Source organism: Panthera uncia (assembly GCF_023721935.1).
Source record: "Panthera uncia isolate 11264 chromosome E2 unlocalized genomic scaffold, Puncia_PCG_1.0 HiC_scaffold_19, whole genome shotgun sequence".
In the NCBI taxonomy this organism is placed as follows: Eukaryota; Metazoa; Chordata; class Mammalia; order Carnivora; family Felidae; genus Panthera; species Panthera uncia.
Window position 1 is genome coordinate 4,111,047 of NW_026057588.1, and position 9,513 is coordinate 4,120,559.

The 9,513-nt window shown below is 60.3% G+C and overlaps 2 protein-coding genes across 2 annotated transcripts in view; one reads left to right on the forward strand and one right to left on the reverse strand.

Annotated features, from left to right (window-relative positions):
- Positions 1-1,250: 1,250 nt before the first annotated feature.
- ZNF784 (zinc finger protein 784) lies at positions 1,251-5,751 on the forward strand. Its single transcript, XM_049621475.1, has 2 exons — positions 1,251-1,601; positions 2,821-5,751. Exons 1-2 carry the CDS (start codon positions 1,524-1,526, stop codon positions 3,709-3,711), a joined length of 969 nt encoding a protein of 322 aa, XP_049477432.1. The 5' UTR covers positions 1,251-1,523; the 3' UTR covers positions 3,712-5,751.
- A 1,193-nt stretch (positions 5,752-6,944) lies between these two features.
- Positions 6,945-9,513, reverse strand: part of LOC125916102 (zinc finger protein 865) — a 6,969-nt gene continuing 4,400 nt past the window's right edge. Inside the window, exon 2 of the mRNA XM_049622267.1 lies at positions 6,945-9,497. Coding sequence (XP_049478224.1) covers positions 7,270-9,497 — 2,228 coding nt within the window. The 3' untranslated portion in view covers positions 6,945-7,269. The remainder of the gene's footprint in view (positions 9,498-9,513) is intronic.

Sequence of the window (9,513 nt, forward strand, 5' to 3'; positions counted from 1 at the left end):
AGGGGTCTCACAAAATAAAACGTTTATTTTAAATGCTACATCTCCTGGGCGCCTGGGTGGCTCAATTAAGTGGCTCTTCTGCTCAGGTCATGCTCAGGTCTGCTAACGTTTGGTGGGTTCGAACCCTACGTTGGGCTCTTTACTGACAGTGTGGAGCCTGCGTGGGGTTCTCTTTCTCCGCCCCCCTCTCTCTCTGTCCCTGCCCTGCTTGTTCTCCATCTCTCTCTCTCTCTCTCTCAAAATAAATAAAAATAAGCTTAAAAAAATAAAACTAGGGGCGCCTGAGTGGCTCAGTCGGTTAAGCGTCCGACTTTGGCTCAGGTCATGATCTCCTAGTTCACGAGTTCGAGCCCCGTGTGGGGCTCTGAGCTGACAGCTCGGAACGTGGAGCCTGCTTCGGATTCTGTGTCTCCCTCTCTCTGCCCCTCCCCCGCGCATGCTCCGTCTCTCTCTCAAAAATAAATAAAACATTAAACATTTAAAAAATAATAATAAATAAATAAATGCTATATCCCCAAGGAAGCTCGGCGCCAGGTTCTGCTCATTGTAGACACTCTGGAACTCGGCCTAATGGAAACCATTTCAACCAGCCGATCCCTGGCCTGAAACGGCAGGATGGAAACTGGCCAAGGGCTGGATGGCTCTCCCGACCAACTGAGGTTGAAGCACATCGCTGTCCCTGACAGGCCATTCGCCAAAGAGAACCACAGGGCTACGTCCACCTTCAAAGGAAAGTGCAATCTTATCATGTACCCAGAAGGAGGAAAAACAGCAAATCCAGGAATTAATATGATGTTTAAGCATCACCTACCCTGCCCTCCCAAGAAAACTGCCTAAGGGGTGTTCAAAGGTGTTCCATATCCCTTTTTCTCTTTTCCTTTTTCCTCATCTCTTTTCCTCTTTTCCACAACACCTGCAGTTTTATACATGACAAAATGTGCACATGGCCCAGGGAAGTGCAGTGACTTCTCCGCGGTCACACAGCCAGGCCAGGGAAGGAATCAAGACCCCAGTCCTGTCCTCGGTGCTGCCCAAACCCACCGTCTGTGGGCTCTTTCCTCCTGATATGCCTTTCCCAGGCGTCTCCACCGGTGTCGCTGTTTGCCGAACACCCTCTGTAAACCGACTTGGAAAAACCCTGACATTGGTAAACGTTGCCATGCTCTGTGACGAGGAGCCACGCGGAGGTGGCGACAAAAACATGCTGTAGGAAAACAATAGAAAACAACAAAGGTGACGTTCAGGCCAGAGTCGGCTGACTGCCAGAGCCTGCTAATGCTGGTTAGAAGGAGAAATTCCGCTTGGCCGGTCGCCACCCAGAGCCCCAACCGCGCGGTCCTCCCCGGCTGACAGGTGATTAGAAGGGACCCAGAGCTCCCTCCGGGTGGGCGGGGCTCGGCCTCCGTAGAGCTCCACACCCCCCCCCCGCCCGCTAGTGCGCCTGCGCAGCAGCTCTGACGCCGGCCCGAGCCCCGCCCCCTCCCGCCGAGACCACGGGCTTGGGGGCGGGGCCTGGGCACAAGATGGCTGCCGCGCGCCCGGAGCCCCCGAGTCCGAGCTCAGCGGCCCCGGAGCCGCGATCCCCGGAGACGCCGGACCTGGTGCGGGCGGGGAAGGGGCCTCGGCGGGGGACTCGAGGCGGGAAGAGGGCTCAGGGCAGGGGGCGGGGCCGGGGCGGGGCCTATGAGGGCTGGGCGGGGGACGTATTTAGGGCTCCGGGTCTGGGGGTGGGGCCTCTCGGGGTGGGCGAGGGGCGTGGCCGAACGCGGAGCCTATGAGAATGCGGGGCGTGGCCTGTGTGGGGTGTGGCCTAAGGAGGGGGTTGGGTGGAACATCTGGGCAGGAGATAGGTAAGGGGGGAGAAATCTCAGAGATTGAGTTTGTGTTGTTAAGGGGGCGGGGCCTCCTATATTCTGGGGCTAGAGAACTTGGATGGATGATTGGGAAGGTGACCCTGAAAGGCAAGGGTGGGTGGTTATGGTCGGGGCACCCGCGCTGGGGTGGGGTAATGATTCTGTAAAGGTCCGAGTGATGTGTCTCCAATGCCTAAGGGGGGTTTTGGGGGGCAGGGGTAGAAATGACTGCTCCAGGTGACTTTGGAACTTTCCCTACTAGGGGCTGGAGAGTAACAGACATTCATTCAACAAACATTTACTGAGCTCTTCCTGGGGCTCAGTAGGTAGCGAGTGAACAAGACAGATAAGGACTGTATTCTCTTGGAGCTCCCAGCCCAGCGGGGGAGAGAGACAATAGAGGATATTTATTGTGATACACGCTATGAAGGAAATAAAGAGTGAGCTGTTAGAGTGAGGGGCAAGGGGAGCTACATGTAAATGAGAGAAGTCAGCTGCGTGCTGGCTTATATTTACACTGGGGTCAGAGACAAGCAGGAGCCGGATCACGATGGGTATTATGATGGCGGTTTGGGATGTTAGGTGCAGTTGAAGCCATGGAAGGGTTTTGAGTGGGAAAATGACGACCTGATTCCATTTTCAAAAGGTCATTCAGGCTGCTTTGGGGAGTCAGCAGACATAGGAACAGAGGTTCTCTTCAGGAGGCTTTTTCGTTGTCAAGCCAAGAAATAATTGGCTTTTAACTGGGGTAGGGGAGAGAAATGGCTGGATCCGTGATGTATTTGGGACCGGAGGGGAAGTCTTGATAGGGATACTGCAGAATCCTAGAAGATGGAGAGCAGGATCTGGAAACTGAGGGGCCCAGCACGCTACAAAGGAGATGGATGTTTTAATAAGTGGGGGGCTTGTGGGTGAGGCCCTGAGGCAGGGTCCACAGGCTCCTGGTTTTTTCTCCCCCTCACCCCAGGTCCTGGTGCCAGATGATGGCCGGCCCGCCACACCCCCGAGTGACCTCATCGAGATCCAGGTGGTGAAGGTTACGGACACCACGCTGGTACCTGAGCCCCCGGAGCCAGGTTCCCTCCACTGTGCCTTGTGCCCAGCTGCCTTCCGGCTGGTGTCTGAGCTGCTGTTCCACGAACATGGCCACCTGGCGGGGGCTGAGGGCGGCGGGCAGGGTGGGGACCCCAGCCGGTGTCATGTGTGTGGCCACAGCTGTCCGGGCCCCGCCAGCCTCCGCGCGCACTACAGCCTGCACACGGGGGAGCGGCCCTACCGCTGCGCCCTCTGCCCCCGGGCCTTCAAGGCCCTGGCGCCTCTGCTGCGGCACCAGCACCGACACGGGGTGGAGCCGGGGAGCTCTCAGAGGCCCCCGGAGGCGGCGGCGGCTCGGGAACAGAGGCCCGGGGTGCCCCAGGAGAGGTCGGAGGTGGTGATGGCGGCGGCGGCAGCGGGCGCGGCGGTGGGGAAGCCTTTCGCCTGCAGGTTCTGCGCCAAGCCGTTCCGCCGCTCATCAGACATGCGCGACCACGAGCGGGTGCACACGGGCGAGCGGCCCTACCACTGCGGCATCTGCGGCAAGGGCTTCACCCAGTCCTCGGTGCTCAGCGGCCACGCGCGCATCCACACCGGGGAACGCCCCTTCCGCTGCGCCCTGTGCGATCGCACTTTCAACAACTCCTCTAACTTCCGCAAACACCAGCGCACCCACTTCCACGGGCCAGGGCCAGGGGTGGGGGACTCTGGCAGCCAGCTGGCGTCCGGGGCCGAGGAGCCAGGGAGTGGCTGTGGGGCAGGAGACAGTCTGGAAGAAGGCCAAGGGGAGACGGCAAAGGTGAAGGTGGAGGTCGCCCAGTAGGCTGGGAGAGCAGGGACATGGGGGCATCAACGTGGGAAATAGGAGGCACATTGCAAGGGAGGGGGTGGGTGGGAAAAGGAGGCAGGAGAGAGGAGATGGGGGTAGAGGTGAAAAGAGCTAACAGTGATGGCCATGAGCAGCTAGTACAGGAGAACAGGTTTCGGGACACCCACAGACCCATACAGCACCTCCATGAGACTCAGAAAGGCACAGACACAGACTTGTGGATGCCCAGGTACGTGTGAGGAACACAGGCTGGTTTTCATGCCCAAGCTGCCTGCTCGTTTGGTTGTCCTCATGCAAGACACAGTTTGTCCCCACAGAGCCTGGGCACCAAAGAGGGTGAGCCAGGGTTGAATGGAAGGGGCAGAACTGGGGTCAGTCCTTCATCTACAGAACCCTGGACTATCTTGGGGGCCTAGGGTGGACCAGGATGGAATCTTTTGCCTACCTCACTGGATTGCACTGAACCTGGGATGCCTACTCACCCTCAGGCAGAAGACACCCACCAGGTCCTCCATGAAGAGACTCTGGGATCCCATCACCTCGAAGCCAGAGGGTCCCCAAGTCCTAGCTGAGAGCACTTGAGCCTCAAGGATGTAAGCATGACCCTAAGGATCTTGACTCTAAGAGTTGCTCCCTGCTCCCATGGTGGGCCCTCCTTAACCCACTGACTCTGAGGCAACAACATTACAACAGACACCAAACAGCCACCTAATACCCCATCATAGGCCTTTAGGTTCAGAGCCCATGGCCCCCAGGGCTACAGAGTAGCCTCAGTTTTCTCTGATCTCCTCCACTCCCTGTTTGAAGCAAACAGCTTACTGCCTGACCCAATGCTATCCCACGGAAGTGTTGGGGAAGGCAGCATGGTGGGCTGGCCTGTGTATGGCAGGTGTGGAATGAACTGAGTCACTGTGGCGGGGGCAAAAGGAGGACCTGGGAGCTGGAGGTGGGGAGCCTCCAGTTCTATTAAAGGACTTTCTGAAGGGTCTCTGTCAGTCTTGTGTTTTGGGGGTGGGAGTAGAGGGTCCACACTGTGGTCTTGCCAGGAGCAGTGAATTGCAGATCTCTCTCCAAATCTCTGTTTCCTCATCTTTACAATGGGGGTGGACAGTGTCTGGCTCTTCAGAGATGTTGTGTGCTTCACCTGTGGGAATGGGTATCAGGGGAAGTTTGACAAAATGAAGGGACTCCAGTGATCAGTATATTTATCAACAAGGGAGAGCCCCGGATTTGCTCACCTTCCTCTTTCCCAGCATCTCCCCCGAGATAGCCCTTCGAGAGGTCAGAGCACCAACAGAACTCATTCTGTTTTCTCCAAAGAAACACCTGTGTTTCCTGTCATTGGCCTCACCACCCAAGCTAGAGACCTGGGCAGACTCTTTAAGTCGCCTTGATCCCTCATCCACTTATCTAATCCCTGCCTTCATCCTTTCCCTGCTGTTGAGCTGGTTAAGTATCTTTGGAATCTAAACACTTTCATTGTCACTACTCTTGCGGGCCAAGCCAACAATGATCCCACATTTGAAGAGCCACGCGGCAGCACGGGCTCTTCCAAAAACACAGATCCCCACCTTGTTACCAATCCACTACTCCTTGTAGCTTCAAGATGGGATCGCAAGCCTGAGTGCTTGTACGCGCTGGGTGGCAATGTAAATGTATGAGGGAGGTGGCTGGGTGAGACGGGAAAGTGCCAGCACCAGGGAGGGGAAATGGCAGAATTTGGTGGCAGATTAGAGAGAGGGCAATGGTTACTCAGCTCTGGGAGAGTGCAGACCGGGTTGCTAGATCTCCCCAATTTTTCAGAGGTTGCATTAGTTCATATTATGCAAAATCCTTTGATTTTCAAATGTCGGCAACTAAGTCAAACTTTATTATTAATTTTTTAATGCATGGGCTAAACAAAGGATGTCAGTGGCTTGCCTCCAGCAGCTGCCAGCTTCTGGCCTCTGGCCTACAAGATCATCCAAGCTCTACTGTTTGGAATTCAAAGCCCTTCAGGATCCCGCCTCCCACACCGCCCCCCCCACCCAACCTCCCAGCCATACTCCTCAGTGAATTCTCTGTAACAGCTGGGTTCAGTTAAACACACTCAACCCTCCACCCAGAATTCTGTGCCCACTTTACCTGGCAAGCTTCTGTGGCTTGTTATTGTTCAGGCATTACTTTCTCCTCCAGGGAGCTTGGCTACCCCCCAGTCTCACAAAGCAACTCCTCCATGCTCTCTGCCCTCAGGGATAATTCTGTGGACGTTTTGTGGTGTGGCTCTGGGTCCCTGGGACTTTTGAACCCTGGGGACCTGGCACAAGGACTCTCTCAGTCCAGGTCTTCAGCATTGACATAGGTTGGCCATACTAGGTTGCTGCCCCGGAGTGGGTCAAGCCGAACCCGCCCAGGCCATGCCCCCTTAACCAGCTTTGTCTTCCAGTCCCAGCACTGAGCACCCTGGGCCCGCAGTCCCTGTTCTACTGTGGATTTGCTGGCGGTCCCTGGAGCCTCTTTCTTCTCCAGGACCTCCGCCTCCTCTTCTGACAGATGGGATAACAACACAGAGAGCACATAGCTGGCTCACTGTTCCAACAACGGAAGTGAGCGCCGTGGAAGGGCTTTTGAAGCCCCTCCCAATTATCCTGGACGGATGGGTGCGATGGACGAGGAGTCTGTGCGACGCGGGAACACAGGGGTTCTCCTCCATTGAGGGCAAGGAACGTGTCCAATTCATGTTTCCCCGCCATCCAGTGAAGGACCCAGCAGACGTTGGGAGGTGGGGGAGGGCTTCTGGAAATGTGGGCCAGGCGAACAAACGCCAACAACATCTCAAAGGGGGAAGGAGTCCAGGCACACTGTGAGTTTCTGAGAACAGAAACTTACCTGTCTTGTTCATCTCCCTTTGCCCAACGTGCAGACTGAAGCTTGGATACGGTAAATCCTCAGTAATTATCATTTGGATGAGGCAAAGCAGAAAGCCTGAGGGTGAGGCAGAGGTTGTTGGGGAATCGAAATCCCTGGGAAGCAAAAGTTCTCAACTTCGTCAGCGCTTAATCCCCTCTCCCTGGGATGCAAGAAAGGACTCCGGTGGCCCTGTTGATACGATTTATTATTCTCCGCTCTGTACAAGCCGCGTCTACCACCCCGCCCCCACCCCCACAATCCAAAAGAGCACCCAGTCCCCCTTGTGCCCTCCCAACTCCACGCATACTCGGTTCCAGCCAGATCCCAAAGGAATGGGGAGGGGCAGTTCAGACCCACATCCTCCACCAAAGCTTATCGGGGGACAGAATGCTGCTGGGGGAGGGGGCGCTGATGAAGGTTACAAAACGGAGTTGGACGGAGGGTCAAGTTCAGTGTCTGACGGGCTGAGGGGAGGGCCAGAGACGTCCGGGACCGGAGTCTGTGCGGCATGAGCCTTCAAGGAGGCTAGTCTGTCCGAAGTTCTGAAGGATGGCTGGGCAACAGCGAGGAGGGGTTAAGAGTCTGATCAGCAACTGGAGAGAAGGAAGGGAGGGGTTGGGAGGGGACATCTGATTGGAGTGGCGGATGGGAACCCCCTCCTGGTCAGGCATCCTTTCCGGCCAAGGCGCCCGCCCCTGCCCCAGGTCCCCCGAGGCCCTCGGCTTTGTGCGCCAGGCGGTGTTTCTTGAGGCCATAGGTGTTGGCGAAGCCCTCCCCACAGGAGGAGCAGCGGAAGGGCCGTCCGCCCTGGTGCGCCGCCAGGTGCTTACGGAAGTAGCCGGGGTCCTTGAAGGCCTTGAGGCAGGCAGGGCAGCGGAGCTCGGGCCGCGGCGGCTCGTGGGCGCGCTGGTGGCGCAGCACCGAGCTCAGGTAGAAGAAGCCCTTCCCGCAGTGCTCGCAGCGGTAGGCGCGCTCCCCCAGGTGCAGCCGCTGGTGCTCCAGCAGGTTGGAGCGGTAGCGGAAGGTCTTGCCGCAGGCGCCACAGCGCTGGGGCCGGGCCACGGCGTGCAGCCGCCGGTGCTCCGCCAGGCTGGACGACTGTGCGAAGCGCTTGGCGCACACGCCGCACTTGAAGGCGCGCTCGCCGGTGTGCACCACGCGGTGCTGCCGCAGGTACCAGGAGCGCAGGAAGCCTCGGCCACACACGCCGCACCGGTAGGGCCGCTGCTCCGTGTGGCAGCGCTGGTGGCGCATCAGCAGGGCCGCCTCCCAGAAGCGCTTGCCGCACACCGGGCAGCGGAAGCCCCGCTTCTGCCGGTGGCTGCGGCGGTGCAGGAGCAGGTCGTAGGCACCGGCGAAGCTCTGGCCGCAGAGGCCACAGCCTAGGGTCCGCCGCACCAGGTGCACGTACTTGTGAGTCACCAGGCCCAGGAAGTGTTTGAAGCTCTGGCCACACGTGGCGCAGCTGAAGCGCTCAGGGCCCGAGCTGGCACCCCCGCCGCCCCCCGCCACCGCCGTCCCGCTGGCGTCGTCACCCCCGGACACCCCCGCCAGGGCAGCCACGGCCGCCCCCACCTCTCCCGCCAGCCCGTTGTCCAGCACGCTGGCCGCGTCGGCGCTGCCGGAGCCGTCCGGGGGCTGAGGACCCCCGGGCGTGGGCGGGAGCAGGCGCTCGGGGGCAGCCTGGTGGACCAGCTTGTGCCACATGAGATTCTCGATGAAGCCGAAGGTCTTGCCGCAGGCATCGCAGCCATACGGCTTCTCCGCCATGTGGGCCTCCTTGTGGCTCATCACGTGGAAGAGATCCGGGAAGTGTTCGCCGCAGTCCGAGCAGGCATAGCTCAGGGCATCCGCCGCCCCGGCAGAGGCGGCCGAGGCGCCCGGCCCACAGGCCCCGGGCGCACCCTGCGTGGCCGGGAGGCCCGCAGCCCCAGCCAGGGCGCAGGGCAGTTGGAGGCGGTGCACCTGGCGGTGGCGGGTGAGGCTCTGCGGGTAGCCGAAGACCTTGCCGCACAGCTCGCACTTGTAGGGCCGCTCGCGGGTGTGCACCACGTGGTGCTTGCTCAGGTGGAAGGACTCCCGGAAGCGCTTCCCGCACACGGGACACTGGTGGGGCTTCTCGCCGGTGTGGATGCGCTCGTGGCGCTTCAGAGTCTCGCGTCGCCCGAAGCCCCGCCCGCAGATGCCGCAGCAGAAAGTCTTTCCGGGGACGCTGGCGCCCGCGCCGCCCGCCGCGCTGGTGCCAGCCCCGCCGAGCAGCAGCGGGTGCGCCCCCAAGAGCGGGACGGGCACGGCGCCGTACACCACGGCCGCCGCGGCCGCCGCGGCCTTCTCGCTGTCCGTGGCCGGAGGGTCCGGGGGCAGGAGGTAGGGGCCTGCAGGGAAGGCTGGCGGGGGCTGCGCGACCGCGGCCGCCGCGTCCTTGGGCGCGTCAGGGGCGGGGGCGGGCGGGGCGTGCGCCGCCTTGTGGCGGAGCAGGCTCTGGGGCGCAGAGTACGACTTGCCACACAGGTCGCAGGGGTACACGGGCCGGGGTCCTGCCGCGCCAGCGCCCGCGTGGGCCGCCTGGTGCTTGAGCAGGTAGGCGGCGTCGCGGAAGGCCTTCCCGCAGACGCCGCACGGCAGGCGCAAGAGGTCGGCCGAGTGCGTCTTCACGTGGCGCTTGAGGCTCTCCCTGCGGTTGAAGCTCTTGCTGCACACGGAGCAGGAGAAGGGCTTCTCACCGGTGTGGATAATCTGGTGCTGGTGGAGGTGGCTGGGCTTCTTGAAGACCTTCCAGCACAGCGGGCAGGCAAACGGGCCCTCGCCGCCCCCTGCCGCGGGAGGGGGCACGCCCACCGCAGCGGGGGCTCCGGCCGCCTCCGCCACGCTGGGGGCCACGGCGGCTCCGGCTCCGGCGGCGGCGGC